At 41.9% G+C, this 22,925-nt stretch overlaps 1 protein-coding gene across 2 annotated transcripts in view; it reads left to right on the forward strand.

The window, feature by feature from the left end:
- PARVB (parvin beta) overlaps window positions 1-22,925 on the forward strand; it is a 92,485-nt gene that overhangs the window by 44,896 nt on the left and 24,664 nt on the right. For both annotated transcript variants that reach the window (XM_067559341.1, XM_067559342.1), the window contains exons 4-9: window positions 2,964-3,066; window positions 7,809-7,949; window positions 9,168-9,283; window positions 17,809-17,867; window positions 19,585-19,604; window positions 22,746-22,807. In XM_067559341.1, the coding sequence (XP_067415442.1) occupies window positions 2,964-3,066; window positions 7,809-7,949; window positions 9,168-9,283; window positions 17,809-17,867; window positions 19,585-19,604; window positions 22,746-22,807 (501 nt within the window). The remainder of the gene's footprint in view (window positions 1-2,963; window positions 3,067-7,808; window positions 7,950-9,167; window positions 9,284-17,808; window positions 17,868-19,584; window positions 19,605-22,745; window positions 22,808-22,925) is intronic.

Genomic DNA, 22,925 nt, shown 5'->3' on the forward strand with positions numbered 1-22,925 from the left:
CAATGAGTCTATGCAGCCCCGCTGCCCCCAGAAAGGGACTATAAATTAGTAGGTTGGAGTTCGCTGACCTAGTCTACAAGGACTGCTCTCGTCATGTGCTCTGCCCTATTGAATAATGCCTTCCAAATTGTTCTATAGAGGTTGCTCCCCCACTTACTCTGCCCTTGCACGGTGTAATCTTTGGCCAGCTGACAATGGCTGGGATTGACAAAGGAGCCTAAGGGAGTAAGGCACCTAATTCCCATTGAAATCTGATCGGATGTGGGTACCTAACCCTCTTAGGCTCCTTTGAAAATCTCAGCCTAAATGTTGAGAAGAACAGAGGGGTTGGTGTCCCATGAAGATATGTCCTGAGAGGAGATCACTGAAGGGCTACAACATGAGGTGCAGAAAGAAGGAGAGGACAGGCACTTTATTGTATATGTTGAGGAAGTGATGTTTGCCTGGCTGGAGTGAATGACCAGCAGATACACATAGCTTCTTTATGAGCACACAGAGGAGCAATGTCTAAATTATTGTAGAGCCCTTAGTCATCAGATGCCTTTAAACTCTTATATCCTCCTTGTCCCTTTCCACATCCCTTATAAAAAATACTTAGCACCTGAGTCTCTTTAGTCATGTGCTTATATTCTACACAGCCTTAAAGAGCTACTAAGACTGCCTCATAGAAACCTGTTCAAAACATTTTTAATAAAAAAACAAACAAACAAAAAAACGACTTCTAGAACAACCTTTTTATTGCCAAATTTCTGTTGCCTCCAGACAACTTTAGAGCAAAGGGTGGATGTGATGTTCATGCCCACAAACTGACAACAATCCTAGTTCACCCAGAGTCAAGGGCTTGCTATGGCATCCAGCTGAAACTTGTGAAATTTTTTTTAGCCTTTTAGCCCTGTTAATTTCAACAGTATCCTGGAGACATTTAAGAATTATATTAGAGGGCTTTATAAATATGAAGGGCTTGTTTACATAACACTGGCAAGGCGCCCTAGAGGAGTGTAATTTTCTTTTAAAGCCTTCTAATGTGCTGCACTTTAATTGGCCTATGTAGGTCCTGTCGGCACAGTCTAAAAGGTACCTAGTTTGTGTTAACACGAGCTAGATACCTTTTAGAGTGAACCAGCAGTGTCTACATGGAAAAATTGGAGTGCAGCAAATTAGTGTGCTTTACAAATTACATCCCTGTGGTGCACTTTGCTGGCCCATGTAGACAAGCCATAAGTGTCTCTCTGCTGCTGTGAGGTAGCTTAATACAGATGAACCTCACTAACTTGTATAAATTAGCCAAATACACCATGTAATCAGAGTGGCGCAAATGGTCAGTGTTGCTGACTTTTGTGATTTATTATATATTATATATTATTATTTAATATATTATATTATATATTATATACAAATCTCATTTTTCACTTAAAAAAAAAAAAAAAAGGCAAAGCAAAGTAAGGTCCAAGTGCTCATGATTGCAGAGAAAAGGTGAAAATGTAGATCCTGGCCAGAAAGCAAATCCACAATTCCGTATGTATAAAATTTAAAACCTTATGATTTTTAAGCCAATCTCATTATTTTTGGGGGGCCTTGCCTCATTGTTTTTGAACACTTGAGGTTGGAAATACTGCTCTCTTTGCTTATAAGCAAAGATTTAATAGCAGAACGTGCTGTCTCTTATTACAAAAACTACATTACTTCAGCAAAATATGCTTTAATATATGCTTAACATGCTTAGCAAAATATGCTTAACATACTAACCTGCAATAAAACAAGTGATGTGCTACATTTTTCCCATACTATTGCCAACTAAACAAAGACATGACACTGTTTTGTCTGTTACTTTTAAGGTGGTTGTCTGGGGCCTGACAAACTTAATAATGTTACTTTTAAAAGCATTCTTTATGCTCCTTTGTGCTTCAGTTAACACATGCAAGATTTTATAGTTAAGCTAATTAGCATGTGGGAACTATCACACACAGTACAGCGTGACTGTCAGACTGGCTTAGCTGGCTAGAATTTTGGTTCCACACCACTCTGTCTGTCTGTATTGTGCTGTATGTGTGCTAGGTAAAGTCTCACTAGAGTCACCAGATGTCCCAAAAATGATCAACTCTGTCCTGATATTAGAGGCTTTGTCTTATATACGTAACTATTCCTCGCTCTGCGCCCCTGAAAAAAAAAGTGTCCCGATTTTTCACACTCGCTATTTGGTCACCCTACATCTCATCCATTTATTGCTTGGGCTGATAAAGGACTGGGATCATTCTTCAGGGCGTCTGTTTAGCCCATAGTAAGAGCTAGTGCATATTATCTTTGTGAAATACTTTCTGGCCAATGACCAAACAGCTGTAAGACACTGGGGGGGGGGGGGGGGGGGGGGGTGTGTGTGTGTGTGTGTGTGTGTGTGTGTGTGTGTGTGTGTGTGTGTGTGTGTGTGTTATGGCTGCTCTCATTGGGTAGCCTGTCTGCTGTGCTCAGGTCTTTGTGACTGTTGCCCTCTAGTGGTTGGTTTAGAGATCTTTTTAAAGCCCAAAACTATTAATTGCATGTAACAGAGACTTAGCTCAAGTGGTAGAGGTTTGTGTTATGCGAGCAAAAGGATCTGAATGGAATAATAGGTGACAGTGACCTGTGTAGGTTCATCACGTATTACTGACCAGCTGTAGAGGGAAATCCATGGCTTTTGCGAGATCTGGGTTCAAAAAAAAGTTGAAGCTTCTCTTCACCACTGTTGCATCTGACGAAGTGGGTTGCAGCTCACGAAAGTTTATGCCTGCAGAAATGTGTTAGTCTTTAAGGTGCTACAGGACTCTTGTTGTCTTCACCACTGGATCCCCCTATTGTTTGGAAGTAAATATACCAGGTGATTATTCATGCTGGGTTACCTGTTTCCAGTCCTTACTTTGATGGCTGCCGGTGATACAAGTAGCACGCTTCAGTGGTTAGACACTTGTCTTCCATCTCCATTCTCCCAGGTTCTAATTGACTGGATTAATGATGTCCTGGTGGAAGAGAGAATCATCGTTAAGCATCTTGAAGAGGACCTTTATGATGGGCAAGTGCTGCAGAAGCTTTTGGGTGAGTTGTTACTACAGAAGGGGTGCTTAGCAAATAAGTCAGCACCTCTGGTTTGATGGCTATTTGCCCCCCTACACACACACAGAGACTAGCTATCTACAGCTTTGGTAAAGTTAAATATTCAGCCCATCCATCTTGGCAATCAGCATTAGCCTGTCCTGTCTTTCTGCCCATCTGTTCTTTCATGTGACTAGATAGAGGATTGGAATAGATGAGAAGCCTGCTCCCCTAAATGAGTGATTTTATGCTGATGTCTAATCTCAACCCGCTCAGGAGAACAGCCCAGATAGACAAAACGGGATAAGAAGACGTGCTAATCTTGGTGAATCTAAGTGAAGCTGGCCTAACTTTAGATCTATTGTGTCCACTTTTGAGAATCTGTAGGCTGTGACCAATCCATTTAATAAATTAAAATGGGTCATCTTTCAGGTCAGAGTAGATATTATTTCAAAAGTTAACTTTGGATGATGTGGCATCAGGATACACAAACTGTCCCCTTACACGTCTGGGGTTTGGGAAAGATAGGATCTTCAGTCAGTCAGTAGATTAAGTAAATAGTTATTCTAGCTATCCCCCTTACACCTTCACATCTCCATTTGCAACCATTCTCCCCTAACAGCTTCAACCCAGAATTCTTTGTGTTTCAAAGGAGGTGCTGCAGGAATCAGTACAGTGGTTCATAAGCTAGAAGCACTCCATGGAGAACTTCAAGTGGTAGAAGATTGGAGACATGCTACAGAAACAGGCTCATGGTTCCCTTAATTCTTGTGACCTGCAGATTGAGACTGACTGCCCATGGAACATTGTCAGAGTGGTCCGGGGCGGGGGGTTCAGTTATGCTAATTTCATTGGCCTTAATGGATGCTGCTTGCTGAATTTCCCCCATGTGCCACTTAGGAAGAGCCCCATAATGTTCCAGTAAACATTCACAATCTTTTAAACATTGATTAACAATAATGCCTTTATTGTGCAATTAAAACTCAAAACACAGCTTGAGGCAGCTCAGTAAAATGGGACGAGAGCTTTTTTAAAAGTTTAAAAAAACAAAACTATTTATTTAGGATGTTTTAACAAGTTTACAGATCCTTGCCATGTAAATGTTAAATACAAAACAATCATTACAACAACTAGTTTTTGTTTAAAGAGACATTATCCAGCAGTATAGTCATCGGCTCTTTCTATCTTACAGAACGTTACCATATTAGAGAGTGACCATCATTATAACACCTATTTTGTTTCTAGTGACTTTATGAAATGGAGTGAAATCTCTATGTACATGTAGTTAACAGACCAGAATGCTAATATTAAAAAAATTGGACAGTTGTGCTAGGTTTTTTTGAGTACTGAATGAAAGGTAACCCAATATCTAAGTGTCTTTGAGTCTTTGTCTGTGAGTACTTTGAGTACTGAATGAAAGGTAACCCAATATCTAAGTGTCCATCTGTCCTCTGTCTGTTTTGCTGGGTAATTGTTGTGTGAATTTTTTCATAACCACAACCTTTTATCTTCATTTTGAACCATTCCTCAATGGTTGGTCTGTTTTTGTTTTTCCAATGAGAGGCTACCAATAACCCAGCAACTACTAGCAGATGAGAGATTATTTCTTCATTTCCTTTGTGTGACCATTTACAGTAGGAAGCCCCAGGAGGATAACCAAAGGATCATTTGGTAATAAATGTCCAACCATTTGTGATATTTGGTTACAAATTGCATCCCGATACTCTCTAATGACTGGACATGTCCACCATATGTGCATAAAATCTCCTTTTTTGCCACAGTTTCTCCAACATTTCCCCACATTCAATCTCTATATTTTTTTATCTGACTGATGTGAGGTGCCATTAAAACAGTATTTTAAAGAATTTTTCTTTTATTGTGCTACAGACTGAGGTTGCTGGTCCTCTTTTCCAGATCAAACCTTGTTCCTCTGGAGTAATTTGTCTATCCACATCCCTTTGCCAGCGTGTCATATATGGATACTTTTTTGTTAGGAACATTGTCTGCAAAGATTGATATAAAATAGTTCTATTTTTGTGTGTGTCCTAATTGACCAGACTCCATTGCTTCTATTAAAGTTAGATATCTGTAATAAATCAAGTTTTCTAGAGCACTGAGAAACAAAAATACCTGACTTAAAATTGGGGAGTTTTAAACACTGGCTGGTCAGGCTATGACTGGAGGTGGGGGTACATCTTAGCTGAGAGTGTTTGCACAAATGCGAATGGCTATGGATCTCTGGTTACATTCAGTAGATTATATTATTTCTATAGAATTTCTTCCTAGCCAATGGCCCTCAGCCTCAGCAATTGAAAATAACAAGTATTCAGAATCATCAATATAAATCTAAAGTTTTGGCAGGGCTCCCTCCACGTAGGTTGCCCCAGTCCACCATTTTTATATCAGGGTGCTCTCTCCTGCAAAGTGTGCTGTTTGGGAAGCATTTCAGAATAATTGTGGTGTGTTGCCTGCTCTCTAGGAGTCAGTTTCAGCAGGCTGGGAGACTGGCATGGGTAAACGGTGAGAAATGGGGAATTCTCTGCTTATGGGAATTCCTGGTGTGTGGCTGCCAACTAGTGGCAAGGGATAATAAAAGGGCAGAAGTGTGGTCTCGGCTCGCCCTTCCACACACTGTTACTTCAGCAAGTGGCAGTGTACTAAATATTCTGAGATCATAGGGAGAGTTATACAAATCAGTGACTCTCTACTTCATTTCCTCCAACTCTGCAAACACTCAGGTCAGATCTGCACTACAAACTTACATCGGTATAAGGGTCACTCAGGGATGTGAAAAATCCACACCCCTGAGTCATGTAGTCATATTGACTTAAGCAGACAGCGCTAAGTTGATGGGAGAAGCTACCGCCCCTCGTGGAGGTGGAGTAACTATGCCAGTGGGAGAAGCTTTACAGTGTAGTAGCGTCTTTACTAAAGCGCTATTGCAGCGCTGTAAGTGTAGACAAGCCCTTAGACACATGCTTACGTTTACGTGTGTGCTTTGTTGAGCTCAGTGAGATGTCTTGTGAGTAAAGTTATGTACATATGTGTTTGCAGGATCCTTGCCAGATTGCCTTTTCCCCCATCTTTTGCCAGGCAGGCCTGTCATTTGACAGCAAATTCTTCACAGGAGAACCATAGCCATCACAGCTGGGTCCCATCTTGTGCTCCAGGCAAGCTTCTTAATTGCTTATAGCCATAGTCATTGCATTGTGGAGGCTATTGTCCTCTTGTACTAGTGAGGCAGTAAGAGGCAATGAGGTGTGTGGCATTGTAGGAGCCTCTTTTGCTTGGGATCTCACAATATGTGAGCAAAGTTGACCCTTCATTCGCATGCACAAGAGGCTCGTAAGGTAGGGTCCTTAACCCTCATACATGGTTTGATTGTTGTTGTTTCATGCATGTGAAAGATGCTCTGAGATTTAATAACAGAATTCAGATTCTGTAAAGGTGAAAGACAGGTACTTGTCATCTGGGGAATTCTGAAGCAGAGTGGCAGATTACCAAATAGGTGACAGACATATTTAGGGGTTGTGCTTCGTTTACAGAATTTGATCACATGTATAAGTAGTGCCAGTGGGATGCCACGATATATGCAGCGTCAGCATGAAAGATTAGCAAAATCCCTGTTTGCTGGGGAGCAAAACACCTGATCCCTAACTTGTGCCCTTAGAGGAGATCAATAACAAAGTATATGGCAAAAAATTCACTTCTATAGGATGTTGGGCTTTTTGTCCCTCCCTAGCTGGATATCAAGTGTAGATAGGCTCTGGGCTCCTTGCCCCAAGAGCATAGTGAGTTGGCCATTCTTTCCCTGGCCTGAGGAAGAAAAGCGAAGATACCAGCTCCTCTCCTTTGCCGTACAGTTTACTGGAGGACAATTTGGCCTTGTTGCCTCACCCCCATCAATTTTAAGGAAGAGTGGATAGAGGCAGCTAAACTCCACTTTCCTTGGCTTGAAGCGAAGAGGGGTAAGGGAAAGGAAGAACCATTAGTGTGTGGTTCTAGGGGAATAGTTGAGATGAACTATTGAAGAGTCCCAAATTTTAGTAAAATCTGTGATTTTTACCAAAGCTTGCTGTGCCTTGTCCACTATAAAAAAAACCAAACCAAACCAAAACCAACCAACCAACTTAGGCCTTGTCTATATGAGAAAGTTACACCAGTTTAACTTAAATCTATTTTTAAACCAATTTAGTTAAACCAGTATAAACCACTGGGTAAATGCTTATTTAGTTATAAGAGTTGGTTTACTTAGATTTCGTTTAAACTGATTCCTAACTGACTTCAGCTAAACTGAAATAACTCTGGTTTAATCCAAAATAAGAGTATCCACACAGCCTTTTACACCAGGTTAACAAAATCAGACATTTAGTCAAAGTGATGCAACTTTCTTGTGAAGACAAGGCCTTACGGTGTTGAACTCATTTAACTGTAGGGGAGGGAAGAGAACGTACAATGACTGCAATGATTTTTGTACTTTTCTAAAAATTATTATAATATAACACTTCTAAAATACTACCAGCCGAGGACCTCTGTGTCTTACCAAACACTGAAGTTACCAGAAAACATCACTGTGAAGTTTGGAAGGTAAATGTTCCCATTTCACAGATAGGTTACTTCTCCAAGGTGACAGATCTGCGGATTAGAACATGGGGGTCCTGCCTTCTAATTCTGTGCTCTCCTCCCAGGCTTGTCTAACATGTCCTGCTTTATTTGTTTGTTCGTTTGTTTGTTTTTAAATGCAGAAAAGCTGGCTGACCGTAAATTGAATGTGGCAGAAGTGACGCAGTCTGAAATTGGTCAGAAGCAGAAGCTGCAGACAGTTCTGGAAGCTGTCCATGATTTACTCCGACCCCATGGTTGGACAATCAAGTGGAATGTCGACTGTAAGTGCTATGTGCAAAAGGTCTGCTTTGAAGTGAGACTGTTTTATGTTCATCGATGCAAAGAGGAAATGATTGCCCCTTGATTTCTGCTGCTCATTTCAGAAATGCAGCATCCATCCTGCTAACCAATAACTAGATCACATATTCTGTAGTGCAGTGTTTTTAGAGAATACTAATAGTAATAGTAATGTATATGCCTAGGCCGTATACATAGCATGAGAAGGTTGGCTTTATATTAGGCACCCATCTACCTCTACGGACTTGTGCGAACTCCTTCAGATAAGGAGGGAGATGTTATAATTGCATTTCTTGAAGTGTGTCATTCCTTTCAGAATGTATTATCATTAAAATACTGTTTTGCTGCCTGAAATTGAATCTCTACATCTGAGAAACTTGTTAGCCTCTCAAGGTGGAGACTTGAGAGCTTGGACCCATTTATTCATTTTAGGACGACAAAGTCTTGTTTAGAGACGCTATTTCTGACTGAGTAAGCAGAAAGTACATCCCTTTATAGTGTGGCCCTTGATCTACAATGAAAGAGAGGACAGGATTTGTGAGGTGTTTCCAGCCAGGGAGTGAAACATCTTAATGTGGCTTATAAGCCGGCACCATAGCTTGTGTCCACCTTCTGTAATTTTCCTACAGATATGTTCAGAGTGTGCATTCTCAAGTAAAGGTCTGATTTAATACAATTGAATATATTTGAACTTGCCCAAGGAGATGTGCTAATTCACTTTTATAGCCAATGTAGTTTTGTACTTCTGTCGACATGGCTTTTATGAAAACGCACTACTTTATAGATACACTCAGCTGTAGCTAGGTGTGTGTACACCTAAACTAGTAATATACGTGGTTAGTACATGTAGTATTCTCCCCCAGTTCTTTTACTCTTCCGTGAGGAGGGTGATGATCTGGGCACTGGTCTGGGAGTCAGCAGGTCTGGTTTCAATACCTGGCTCTATTTTTGACTTGTTTTGTGACTTTGTACAATTAGTTCCCCTCTCTTAACATATCTGTAAAGTGGGGATAATATTTATCCATCTGACCCAGGTTAATTCCTTAATGTTTGTAAAATTCTTTTGTGATCAATATGTGAAAGGCCTAACCTGTAGCTGTGCTAACCAATAAAGTTTTTCAAACTTCCCTCTCCCCCCACTGAAAAAAAAGGCTGGTTATTTTAAATCTGTTTTCAACTTGTGTTTTTTGTTTTTACTTCAGCAATCCATGGCAAGAATCTAGTTTCCATTCTCCATCTTCTGGTAGCTTTAGCTATGCATTTCCGGGCTCCCATCCGACTTCCTGAGCATGTTTCTGTGCAAGTGGTAGTTGTAAGGGTAAGTATGAACTCCCCAGGATAGTGTATCATAATGACTGCCATCCATCACCCCGATCACTCTGTTTATATGCTGCAACCCTTTCCCCCCATCCTTTGTCATTGTTAGTTAGCTGATCCCTGCCCTGTCTTATTCAGGAGGCCAGAGTGGATGATCACAATGTTCCCTTCTGGCCTTGGAATCTATGGATCTTACAGACTTTTATGGCGTGTTTACAAGATACCTAGAACAATATATCCCTAATAATGGTCGGGGCCTCCGGTTGCTTCTGTAATACAAAAAAATGAGTAGTATGTAATGGTATTTATATGCCAGAGAGCTCCATTTGTTGGCTTTTTACCAAAGTTAAATCATTTTTACCTCCTGCCCACTGAAGAGGGAACCATTCAAACAGAAACGCCATCAGGATCTGGGGAGAGGTTTAGAATCTCTTTTTTGGAAGCCTGTTGTGTGTTCCAGAGGCCAGTTCATCCTGTCGATTGTGACACTCTGGTTCCTTTGGTTCTGCATTTTGACCTTGATCATTTTCTTTCATAGCTCCATTCCTTTGTGGGAGATGGGGTCTCCAAGGAACCCTGACTTTGAGTCTCCCGCTCTAGACATTGGAACGATCCTTTCTGTCTTTGCTACCCGGTCTTTTTTGCCCATTTCTCTTGGTCCACAAAGAGCATTTTGCTACTTCTAGGGTGTTCTCATTCTTGTTTTTGTCTCCATTTCCATTATAACTCACTCTTCCCTGGCCGGGTGGTTGACTTTTTGACTAATGAAGCTGCAAAAGCCCCAAAATGGTACCTGAACCCAGGTTTCCTCAACAACCACTGTCCTACCAATCAAAACCTTCTGGCTGGCTGCTCTCTTATCTCCTGCTTTAAATATGCAGTTGTAATGTATGCATGGCTGAAGGCATTGACCATGGAAGTCTTCTGTGCACTCACAAGCCAGATATGGATTTGGCAGTTGCAATGGGAGGTCACCCTTGCTGTAGTGGGATTCCTTTCAGGAATGAGACAATAAAAGATGTGTTGATACAGAGTCCCAGGCCTTTGCTCTGCAAAGATGGATCATCTCGTAAAATGAAATTAGAGGGTGACAGATAATGCATCTAGTTTGGTTTATTTTAAACACTGATGTTTTTCAGCCTGAATGCTTAAGGTATGTCTTCACTGCACCTGGCAGCGTGCCTCCCAGCCCACGTAGATAGACTCACGCTAGCTCTGCTCGAGCTAGCTTGCTAAAAATAGTAGCATGGACATTGCAGCATGGGCAGTGGCTTAGGCGAGCCACCTGAGTACAATCCTGCCTGACTCTCCTGGGTCCGAGCTTGGATGGCTCACTTCAGCCTCTGCCTGTGCTGCAACATCCACACTGCCGTTTTTAGCATGCTAGCTAGAGCAGACTCCCAGCTGCAATGTAGACATACTTTGAGAGGGGCAAGAGGATGTGTTTATGTACATGTGCGCACTAGATACGTATGTAGCATCTCTGAAAAACTTCTTTTAAATTTACTATCCTGCTACTATATTTGTCTTTTACAGGGTTTGAATAAGGTGTAAAATATTTGTAGTTCAACATGTGCATGATTCAGTCTTAAGGAAATATATGATACTTCAATAATATATTTAGGTTTTTAAAGCATGTATCAGCATTGATGACATTTTTAATAATAAATCGTTAATGTTGTTGTTAATCATATAATATGTTGTGTTGCCTAGAGGCCCCAGTCATGATCAGGGCCCCATTAAATGAGGTGCTATACAAATAGGGTAATAGAGAGCCCTTCCCCGAAGAACTTACATCTAAAGCCTCTGATCCTGCAAATCCTTTTATGCGCGTTCCAGGGAATTGCTCAACATCATGTGAAGTGATTGGAGAATGTAAGCATCTGCAGAATTTGGTCCTCCCTTAAGAAAAGTTGCGAGAAGTGAAAGTCAGTGGGACTTACACTCCTAAATCACTTAGGCCCTTTTCACATTTTTACCCCTTTAAAAAGTCTTACCTTAATTTTGTTCAGCTGGTTCAAACCCCTAATGTAGACTCAGTTAAACTGGTTTAACCCTTACTTAAAATTGGCTTAGCTTAATTTGCTAATTTACCAACACAAGTCATTTCTATTGAGGCCTTTTCTACAGTACAAATGCTTTTGCCAATATAGCGATACCAGCAGAGCCCCCCTAGTGCAGACACAACTTATGGTGATAGAAAGCATTTTTCTGTTGCCATAGTAACTCCACCTCCCCAGAAGACATTAGCTGTGTCCTCAGCCTTCTTCTGTTGGTATAGCTGCATCTACACTGGGGGTTTTGCTGGCATAGCAACAGGCAGTTAGGGCATGAGTTGTTTCCCCCCCCCCACACCCTGAACAACTTAGATATTCTGACAAAACTTTGTAGTTTAGACCTGGTAAGTATGTCCACAAGGGAGTTTTGCACAAGTTAACTAAGTCAGCTTTAAATTGACTTAGGCCAGGTATCCATGACAAAGTTTTGTGGGCATAGCAGTGTCAGTCAGCCGGGTGAAAAAAACACACCTCCTACCTGACATAGCTATTCTGGCAGAACCCCCAATGTAGACACAGCTATGCTGATGGAAGAGGGAGGTGGTGTTACTATGCTGACAGAAAAATGCCTTCTGTCAGTATAAGCTGCGTCTTCATTAGGGGGCTCTGCCGGTATAGCTATATTGGCAAAGCATTTGTGGTGTAGACCAGGCCTCACTTAAACTGGGTCACCATGCCCAATATAGAGAAGTCCTAACAAACAATAGGAGGGAGAAATGGGAGGAAGGGTAAGGGTAGCACTGATAAGATCATGAGGTTACATAGACAGAGTAATCCACACCTTGATGATTCGGTTTCATTTCATTATTACTTTTTTCATCTCTGCCTATTTCCATTTTATTATTAATTTAATAACCTGCCAGTCTCTACATTTTAAAAAATCCTAGCTGTATTTCCAGTTTTTGTTGTTTTTAAATTCTGCTGTAAGTTAATTTCTTTTTCTTTATCACCACATTTGATGTTTTCTTCAGTGGCATGTTATCTATCTTTCAGTTTTTTATTTATTATCATTTTAAAAAAATCTAAGCCCTGGTCTACACTTACCTGGTGATTCGGCTGCAGTGCTTCCCTTCTGTGCGGCGTCTTCACTGTACTGCGCCGACGGGAACCGTGTTCCCGTCAATGCAGTGCTATGCCACTTGAGGAGGGGGTGGTTTACCAGCGTCATCTTCTGGATCAATTGAGTGGGTCTTCACCGCCATCAGTATAGACATACCCTAAGTAATTCCAGCCATTATGTTTGGACTTCCCTCGGTGAGTGTGGTCTTACAGATCCGGGTTCCCTTATAGACATAGGCGTGCGCAGCACATTTGATTAGGGTGTGCACATTGGATGTGAATGTTTGATTAGGGTGTGCACACATTATCTATGGAATTTTACCTCCATTTTCTCCGCCGCTGTAAAAAGTACTAGCGTCCTGATGTTCGGCAGTAAGTAGCACCGCGCCAGGTCTTTCCCCGCTGCCGAAAAAAATGACGGCATCCTTATTTTCAGTGGCAGCATGCATCACGTGATTCCCTGCCGCCGGAAAAGCTGCTTCCAGGTATCTTGGGCCCTGCATTAGGGTGCGCCTGGGCACACCCAGGACACCCCGTGCGCACGCGTATGCTTATAGACGTGTTTTGCCTTGTTTAAGGCAAAATTTATGAGTGGAATGGAATGAGAGGAGAATTCCCAGCATTTACATTGCTGGTTCAGAAGTCTGCAAGGTAAACCTGCAGTAGCTTCCTTAGGGAGAGAGCATGGTCAAGTGTATAAAGCGTGGCACTGGGAGTCAGAAAACTGGATTCTGTTCCTGACTTTTGCTGTGTGACTTTGGGTAGGTCACCTAGGGTCTGATTATATTTTTCCTGAGATGCTGAGCACTAACAGCTACAGCTGAGGTCAGTGCCTTTGAAAATCTGGCCATTACCTTCCTGATTTCTCAATGTCTCCAGCTTTTAGATGGGGATAACATATCCACATTGATGAAGCACTTTGATCCATAGGTGAAACTCTACAATAGTGCTAAGTATTATTAACAAGTGATACTCTGGGTAGCCAGTCTGTGATCTAATAGGTCTTTTCCTTCTCTGGTTTCTATGAGCCTACTCACGAAAATAAAACAAAATTATCATAGTACCATACTGCGGGTGAGAGAAAGTAGTCTATGCAGGTCCTGAAATTGTAGCGCCATTTCTATTTTTCCTTTAAAATATTGATTGGGATTTGAGGAGAAAGGCCAATGCTTTCCCGTGCTGTCTGGATTTAGTTTTTCAGTTAAAGGTGGGGACATGTAGGACCTGGAAAAACTGCAATTTGATCTGGATTCATACCTTGTAGTCTTTTGAATGCCTTCTGCACAGTATATGCAGAATGCAAGTTCATCTGTCAGAGAGGTCTTTCTGCTTTATCTCTCTTTCCAGGAAGAATTATAATCTGTGCACCATGCATAACAAGAAATATTTTTCACATAACAGGGAGATTAACCCAGCATAAACATCTACTTCCTACTTAGTAGCTGTATTATGACAGACACCACGAGATGGCACTGTGTCTAACTTCAGGGTGGGTTGTTGCAAAATCAGTACACTATTAATCTCCTCTTGAAATTGACCAGTGGAATTATTTTGTTTTTTTTTCTTTATAGATTGCTTTGAGTCTAAATATAAACTGTTTTTAGCATGACAGTCTCACTTTCAACATTGTTCATGAAGTCCCCCTACATGGGGAGAGCTCAAGATAGCTTGTTTTGTACAATCGTATTAGCAGCTGCCTCGGATGCTGAATTAGCAGGGCTAAGGTTGCACCTGCTGAACTGCTTTAGTATTTGAGTAGTTCAGCACTCTTCCCCAAAAAAGAGGAAACCTTTGATGTAGCTGCCTAAAGCAGAGAAATCCTGACTTCCGCCTCCTGGGTTTTGACTCTCATTTGAAAGATAAATTCACATCAGCTAATTTTTTTTATAATAGAGAAATATTTTAAATCAGGCAACTGTATAAAGACTTATTCATAAATCATCAGAACAACAGTGCTTAAGTTCACTATACACAGTTTTTGTGGGGCTCAAGAGTTTTGTGTTCTAGGCTTACCTAGACAGAGCCCATCTCTCTCCTAGTCCACTTAATGTCAGAAATGTGCAGCCCATGTGGCCTCAATGCTGTTTAAAAGATTTTTGAGGTATCCATGAGGTAATCCTCCAGCACTTGGAGTCCCAAGTCAGAAGCCTGAGGTGAGGCTGGCATGTGGTGTTCAGGGAAAAATATAGACTCATAGAATCATAGAGTTGGAAGGGACCTCAGGAGATCATCTAGTCCAACCCCCTGCTCAGAGCAGGACTAACCTCAGCTAAATAATCCCAGCGAGGGTTTTGTCAAGCCGCAGCTTAAAAACCTCTAAGGATGGAGATTCCACCACCTCCCTAGGTAACCCATTCCAGTGTTTCACCACCCTCCTAGTGAAAAACTTTTTCCTAATGTCCAACCTAGACCTCCCCCCCCTGCAATTTGAGACCGTTGCTCCTTGTTCTGTCATCTCCCACCACTGAGAACAGCCTAGCTCCATCCTCCCTAGAACCCCCTTTCAGGTAGTTAAAGGCTGCTATCAAATCCCCCCTCATTCTTCTCTTCTGTAGACTGAACAAGCCTAGTTCCTTCAGCGTCTCCTCATAAGTCCTGTGCTCCAGCCCCCTAATCATTTTTGTTGCCCTCCGCTGGACTCTCTCTAACTTTTCTACATCCTTGTTGTAGTTGGGGGCCCAAAACTGGACACAATACTCCAAATGCGGCCTCACCAATGCCAAATAGAGGGGAATGATCACTTCCCTCGATCTGCTGGCAATGCTCCTACTAATGCAGCCCAATATGCTATTCGCCTTCTTGGCAACCAGGGCACACTGCTGACTCATATCCTGTTTCTTATCCACTGTTACCCCCAGGTCCTTTTCTGCAGAACTACTGCCTACCTCGTCGGTCCCCAGTCTGTAGCTGTGCATGGGATTCTTCCGTCCTAAGTGCAAGACTCTGCATTTGTCCTTGTTGAACCTCATGAGATTTCTTTTGGCTCAATCCTCCAGTTTGTTTAGGTCCTTCTGTATCCTATCCCTACCTTCCAGGGTATCTACCACTTCCCCCAGCTTAGTGTCATCTTCAAACTTGCTGAGGGTGCAATCTACCCCATCCTCCAGATCATTGATGAAGATGTTGAACAAAACCGGACCAAGAACTGACCCCCGGGGCACTCCGCTTGTGACCGGCTGCCAGCTAGACATGGAGCAATGATCACTACTTGTTGAGCCCTATGCTCTAGCCAGTTCTCTATCCATTTTATAGTCCATTCATCCAATCCATACTTCCTTAACTTGCTGATAAGAATACTGTGAGAGACCGTATCAAAAGCTTTGCTAAAGTCAAGGTATATCACGTCCACCGCTTTCCCCACATCCACATGTGCATTCAGTAACTGCAGTGCAAAGGGTCAGGACCAAATCTTGCCAGCCCAGGCACAAGTGATTAAGGTCTCTGGGACAAGGGTCCCAGACTGTTGTAGGAACAGCATGCTCAGCTCCTAAAATGCAGCACTTTTTCCTCAAGTGACCACTTCCAGCCAACCCAGGAGCAGGATTCACTTCTGTTTCTCTTCCTTTTTAAAATGTCAGGCCCATTATTCACCAGCTTTACTTTCTGAATTCATTCCCTCACAGCTATTGCTTCCTGCCTCCGGGCTGTAGGCTGATCTGGAAGCTGCAGAAACCCATCTTGGAAGCAGAGCAGCAGAATGATGGGATGGAAACAAGACAGCAGTGCTTAGCACTTAATGTTGGCACTCTGTCAGACTTCCTTATTTGTCCATCCCTGTTGTCATCCCATCTTACATTATCACACCTTCCAAGCAGTAATCCTTTGGCCTGCTGATGGGAACAGAATCAGATGTATTCATGAGGTGGATTTGATGCCTTTTTAAGAAACAGTGGACCAGATGCCCTTAGTACAGCACAGGGCCAGGCCCTGGAGAGCAGACATGACAGTAAAATGGCAGGAGATAACAGCTGCTTTCATATTGCTACAGGCCAGGCTCACTGGTTCACTAAAAACAGCAAAACTGTTCTTGTTTTGTGAAGAAGGGGTGGAGGGAAGGAATTCCTGCAACGTTTCTTGGGTGAAATGAAATGCAGAAATTAAATTTGTTAGTCTTTAAAGTGCTACAGGACTCTCATTGTTTTTGCTTTAGAGAAGGATGCTTCTTTTTTTGTACTGTTCTCATTAATAACCATTTCTTGTTGGTGTTTGTGGTTCAGCTGGCAAGAATCAAGTAGAGGACATGGGAAGAATAGGAGGGGTTCAGGCTTAGTGCTGGTTTGCCTTGGATACCAGAACTAGAACTAGCCTGAAGCAGCAATCCAAGTTAACCAAGTATTAAGTCACCTTGACAAGACTTTCTTGAAAGTCAGCTGCTGGGATCTGAGCTCTTTAAGACATCATCTAAAGCTCTGAGAGAAAGAAGAGGAAAGAAATTTTCCTCCTTTAGAGGGGAAAATGATATATCCCTTAATTTTGTAGGGTTCCCATATACTTAGTGGAAGGGCAAGCTATAAATGTGTGAAATAAGCAAGTAAAAGCACTGGCTCTGTACTGAGTTAAAAAACTGTCATGTGGGAAGACCCAATTACAGCAATGAAGTGTGTCCCCAAGGCTCCAGCGTGGTGCAAGGACATGCTTAAAGCACAGCTTGGTCTTGTCTACATCATAAGGCCATGTTTTAATAGAGTCTGGGGAAAATTGTTTTGTAACTGGGTCTTGCCACCTAGTAGCTTTCTGTAGGGCAGAGCAAGACCTTAGTCATGCAGCAAATCAATTTGAGAAGTCCAGTAAAGGGAAAATAACTTCCATTATCATATAGTTAGTCATTCTTTTTCTTCCAGCAATTCCTTGGTGAATTTGTTGCTCCTGAAAGAGAGAGACTGACTCATAACCCCATTTAGATTCCTGTGCTGGGCAAGCTTCCTTCACCCACTGATAGCTCTGCCAGTGCACCTCAACCCTGACCTCTGCTCACAATCATTGTGATCCCAACCCTAGTCCTCGCTGGAGACTGCCACTTCATTTAAATCATTTCTTGATTTTTGGGTCATGAACAAATATCCACAGGGGACTTAAGATGGGGTTGATAAACTCTCTCTCTCAGTTGTGATCCAGGCAGAATTTAGATTCCTGTCTCCTGAGGAACACTTGCTGGTGAATTTATAGGCTGTAAATATATATATATGCCTCCTCAACATTCATTTGGCTGTCAGTCTGATAAATGCCACTGTTCTAAATCTTAACCTCCTGTGTCAATTGCCTTGCCCCCATCTCTACAGAAACTTAATCTTAACAGCTAGATAAAATGTGTGCACTCCTTTGGGACTCTAATGGGAGTGTATGCTGCACAATTCTTATGAACTCGTCCTCCATTACAGTTCCACTTTCTGACTTATATCTTGGTTTCCAGAAACGGGAAGGCCTTCTCCAGACAGCTCATGTTACAGAGGAGCTCACAACCACAACAGAGTAAGCAGGAAATCCTTATCAGTGTGTGTGTGTGTGTGTGTGTGGGGGGGGGGTGTTTGTGTGTGTGTGTGTGGTATATCATTACTTAAAATGAAAGCATAAAAAATTCTGTTTATCAGATTAAATGTCTCTGTGTAAACCTTAATGCACAACTTTTTTCATGCAGAAATCACTTTATCATGAGAAATACACTGCAAAGGAAAAATATTTCTCCTTGACAAATCTGTGTTCCAAAAGATTTTAGCTTTACCCTAACATCTCATTGATGACCTTTGTGCAACAATTTTTGCTGTCCCCTTACCCCACTGTGTATAATCAACTTCTGTCCATCCTTATCATGCGACTCTGCTAAAGTACCAGTGTAGGGATTTTGGGGAGGGTCAGCAAAATGATTCCTTAGGACGACACCTCAAAATTAATTACCTGATTTCACATGAAAATTGAGTGTTGGAAAGATCTGTAAATTTCCCCACCCTCGTGCTGCAGAGTGGGAGCCCAGCAGCATAGTCCTTTTAATCTCTGCAGCTGGTTTACATCGCTTTCTGTTTTTACAGCCCTCCCAAAGGAAAAGGGATAGAAATGCACTTTGGCTAAAAATGAAAGCTCAGACTCTGCATCATGGGCCCTAAAGGCAGTGTTAACAAGGGGCTTACATGAACCCTCTCCAGCTCATCAGTGTCTAGGCTCCCTGTAGGGATGTCTCAACCTTTTATCATTTTGTAGATAAATAGAATACCATGTGGTTTGCTCAGTGGGGGTCCTTTTGGATGAAATCAGGTCACAGCTTCTCTGTGTGGGCATGAAAGCTCTCATGGTCCTTTTCAGAGGGATGGAGTTTTGCCATGGTATCTTTGGCCCAAATTCCTCTTCTTCCGCCAGCTTGTGTGGTGTGCTTGGCAATCCTCTTTCTCAGAGGTGGCTGTGGTTCAGTGGTTCTGTATGTAGTTTGTAAAGTGATTTTTTTTTAAGGGGGAAAGGTGCTTGTGTGTGTGTGTGTATGTGTAATTAAATGTATATTTTTATATGGTGTAAATCTAAATAAATTAATAAGACATTTATCTAAAATCCTAAGTGCTCTGACACAAGTTAGAAACAATAATAATAATAATAATAAAAATGAACCCCATAACAACCAACAAAACTAAACCCTGTACAGAGTGTCCACAAAACTCCTCTGTACATATATAGGCCAGAGTCTCAGTTTATGTCACTCTGTATATCTCCATTGATTTCACTAGCTGAGGATTTGGTTCATGTGTAGTATGTGCCTATGTTGTTTACATAACATACAAGTATGTATACCATATATGATATATATTCTCTAAACAAAACTGTGATATAGCTAACCATGGCAATGCTTATTCTGAACTGTGTAACCTATTGTCTACATTTGGTATATAATATAAATTAATATATTTAGTCATTCACCCTTAGACTTGGAAAAGTAATAATTATGCTTTTTGTGTAAGCTCATTGGGCCTCCTTGATCTTGGTGTAAGTCCACAGACATCAGTGGAGTTACATCCATGATAAATTTGGCCTAGTTTCTTCCTCCAGTATGTTGCATCTGATCCTGTGAGGTGCTGGAGACTTGGACCTCAGTGGGGGTTGAGAATCCTTAGCATCGCACAGGATCAGGCCCATTTAACCCAGGGTTTTTTATTGAAGGTAATTATTCATGAACTAAATGAATATTTTTTCATATTCTCACTTGCAGGATGATGATGGGAAGATTTGGTAAGTAATGCATCAGCATTTGGGAATTGCCCCACCAAACACATTGACAAAGCATCTGTCTATGTGTCTCGAGTAATCCAGGACAGTGGAGCAAGCAATTGCAGAGGGTGGGAGCACATGGTTGCAACAACTCTGATACTGGCTGTGGGGGGTCCTGCTTGAAACACAAAGGAGGAGTGGGGGTGGAGCACAAGGAACAGCAACCAAAAGAGGCGGAACTTCGGGGGTATGTCTTCAATGCTGGTGACTTGGGGATCAATGCAGCGGAATTGATTGAGCGGGTCTCCACTATCCGCTCAGTTAATCCCAGTAGCGTTCTCCGGTCAATGCGATTAAACCACCTCTCTGAATGGAGTAAGGCTGCGTCGACTGGCGGGCGTCTGCAGTTGATGCAGCACAATGAAGACGCCGCGATACGGCAACCTAAGTAAATTGATGGGAGATGTTTGCGTATCTCCCATTGACCACTGGCGGCAGTGTAGACCAGGCCTGAGTCTTCTGCTCTGCCCGTGAGACATTAGACCTCAGTGTATTATTTTCATTCCAAAAGAAGGTTTTCTATTTTAAAGAAGAAATTTTGCTCAATGAACCCCACCAAAGGTCTCTCTAGCTCCCTGACAAGGAGCGGTTATGCCCCCCAACCCTAGGGCCTTAGCATTTAGGCACTGCGGTAATAAGCACTCTAGAAAAGCTGAAGGAAAGGCAGATAAGTATAAGTAGAGCTGACTGGAGGACAACAATTCCATTTTACAGCAGCTTTTGAGATTTTGAATTTTGGTTTTCTTCTGTATCCAAAATGTCCATTCTCAGATCGAAAGCAGAGTTTTTTTTTATTCAGAAAGGCATGTGTGTGTATGGTCTGGTGATTGGGCACTGATCTGGGAGATGCAGATTAACATCCCTGTTCAGCTTGATTGAGAGCACAGAGTTTTCCATCTCGGATTACTCTCAATCAAGCAGAACAGGGACTTGAACTTGGGTATCTTGCATCTCAGGCCAGAGCCCTAACCAGCAGGCTATATGGAGTGTGTGAGAACTGTAGCTAATAAGCTCTGAGAAAACTCTATCTGTGTGCTAGGTAGCTGCCTCCAATAGCCAACCAGCCTCATTCCAATATAGTAGCGTGGAATAGTTAGCTTCCCTTCTGTCCTTCCTCCTCACTCCATTCTCCTGTGGTGGAGACTCTGCTATGGCACTTTCCATATTGTGCATTAGTTCCGTGCCTTTAGATTTGATCCCTTAATGAAAAGCAAGCGTTTTGGTATTGCCTTACAGAGCGTCTTGTTTTCCTTTCTTAGTGTCTCTCACACTGTGTGGGACTTAGGTGCATCAGCTCATTTTTATTTAAAATAATGTGAGAGAGAGAACCCTTCAAGGCATGAAGGACTTGTGAGTCATAGGTTCAAATCCCTCCTCTGCCACAAACTCTGCAACCTTGGTCAGGTCAGGTAACTTTACTGTGCCTCAATTTGCCTTCCGTGAGGGATAGTAGCATTTCCCTCTCTGACAGGAGTGTTGTGAAGTTAAATACATTAAAGATTGTGAGGTGCTCAGATACTATGGCCATGTGGGGACCATATACCTTAGACCAGTGTTTCTCAAATAGGGTTCTCAAATAGGGCTGAGCTGAAGGGTTCCACAAAAAAGCGGAACCACGCCGCCGAAATAAACATTAATTGCGCGCCACCGATCAACTGCTATCGCGCCGCCGATCAGCTGATGGGGCCGCCGAACAGCTGTTAGCGCGCCGCCGAAAACAGCTTAGATAGCGTGCCGCCGAAAGCCGCCTATCCCGTGCCACCGAAAAGGGGTAGATTTCTTGGAGTTTTTGGCGGAGGGTCTGGCATGTCTGGGCAAGGGTTCCGGGGGGAAATATAATTGAGAAACACTGCCTTAGAGAGATAGTGAATGAACTTTGATAATAAGTAGACCTGCTTTTAAACAAACAGACGTGGGAATTTTTTGTAATTATTTTAATGAATTTTCAAAATGTCAAAAATTTGTTGAAATTTTTCAACAATCCAAAAATTCCAACCTGCTCCGTAGCCGAATAAAACACTGAACATTTTTCAACTAAATTTTTTTTTTTTTGAAATTTTTCAGGTGTTAGTTTTTCTGCTGAAAATCCAGTTTGCAATGAAAAATTTCATCCAAACCCTCAACATTTTGGGAAATTTCAATCCATTCCAATAATAAGCTAAAGGCTGAAACCTCCATAGTGTGATATGAATCCAGATCATAGAAAGTGATGTAAGGCCAAGAAAAAGGGGGTGAGGGGCTAGAGTTGGGCAACCCCTTTGGAGCATGGAGATATGGAGCTGCTGGGAAATCACACTCTGTCTTCATACAGAAGGAAAATGACTTCTTTGACTTCAGCATTAATACAACCTTCATAAAATGCAGTGGATTTATACTTACAATACCAACAGAAGTAATGCACTAATATTTAATTAGTTTAAATCAATGTACATTAATTAGTGTTTGTGCAGACCTATGAAAGTGTAAAGAGCAGTAGAAGTGCGAAATGCTTATTCTTAATATTTAAAACTCGGGTGAAGGATGGGGAAAAATCATGTCTGTGTTCAGGCCCTGATTCAGCAAGAGACTTACTTGTGCGACTAACTTCAAGCATGTGGGTAGCTTCATTGAAGTCAATGGTACTACTAGTGTGCGTAAAGTTAAGATTGCTAGTAAGTATCTTGCTGAATCAGGGCCTCATTGCTGATCACTCAACAGCGGTCATACACAAATCCTGAATAGCACAAACATCAGGTGATATTCAATGGCCATTTGATAAAGTGAAAAATAGGTCATAGGGCAACTTTTCTTTCTGTTTTTAACTGATTTGTTTTGTTTTTATGTGTATGTTTTCTGTACTGTATGTGAAATGCAGTAGGGAACCCCCCTGCTGCCACCGCCCCTCCCAACTTAAGACACCATTTTCAGCTACTCCCAAAGTTCCCAATGCAGTTTGCTCTGACTTTTAGAAACCTATATTGGCTGACCAATTTTTGTTTGTCTCCATTGTGTGTTTCCTAAGACAGGTAACAAAGAAAATTATCACGCATAACTTGCTTCCACATATGATTTGTACGGCAGAATTGATTTTTCTAACATTGCTTTCATCTCTTTGTAAATCAGAACGAGATGCCTTTGACACGCTCTTTGACCACGCACCAGATAAACTCAGTGTAGTGAAAAAGGTAAAATATTTTCAAATTTCATTTTCTGCTGTGGGTAGTAGTGGATTTTGAAGCAGAAAGAGCTCCCAAAAGTCTGAAAACTGTAGAAAATGATTTGTGGAATCAGTGGAAAAAATAA

This window comes from Emydura macquarii, unplaced genomic scaffold (assembly GCF_026122565.2).
Source record: "Emydura macquarii macquarii isolate MOO-44397 ecotype Brisbane River unplaced genomic scaffold, CSIRO-AGI_Emac_v2 contig_2205, whole genome shotgun sequence".
NCBI lineage: Eukaryota > Metazoa > Chordata > Testudines > Chelidae > Emydura > Emydura macquarii.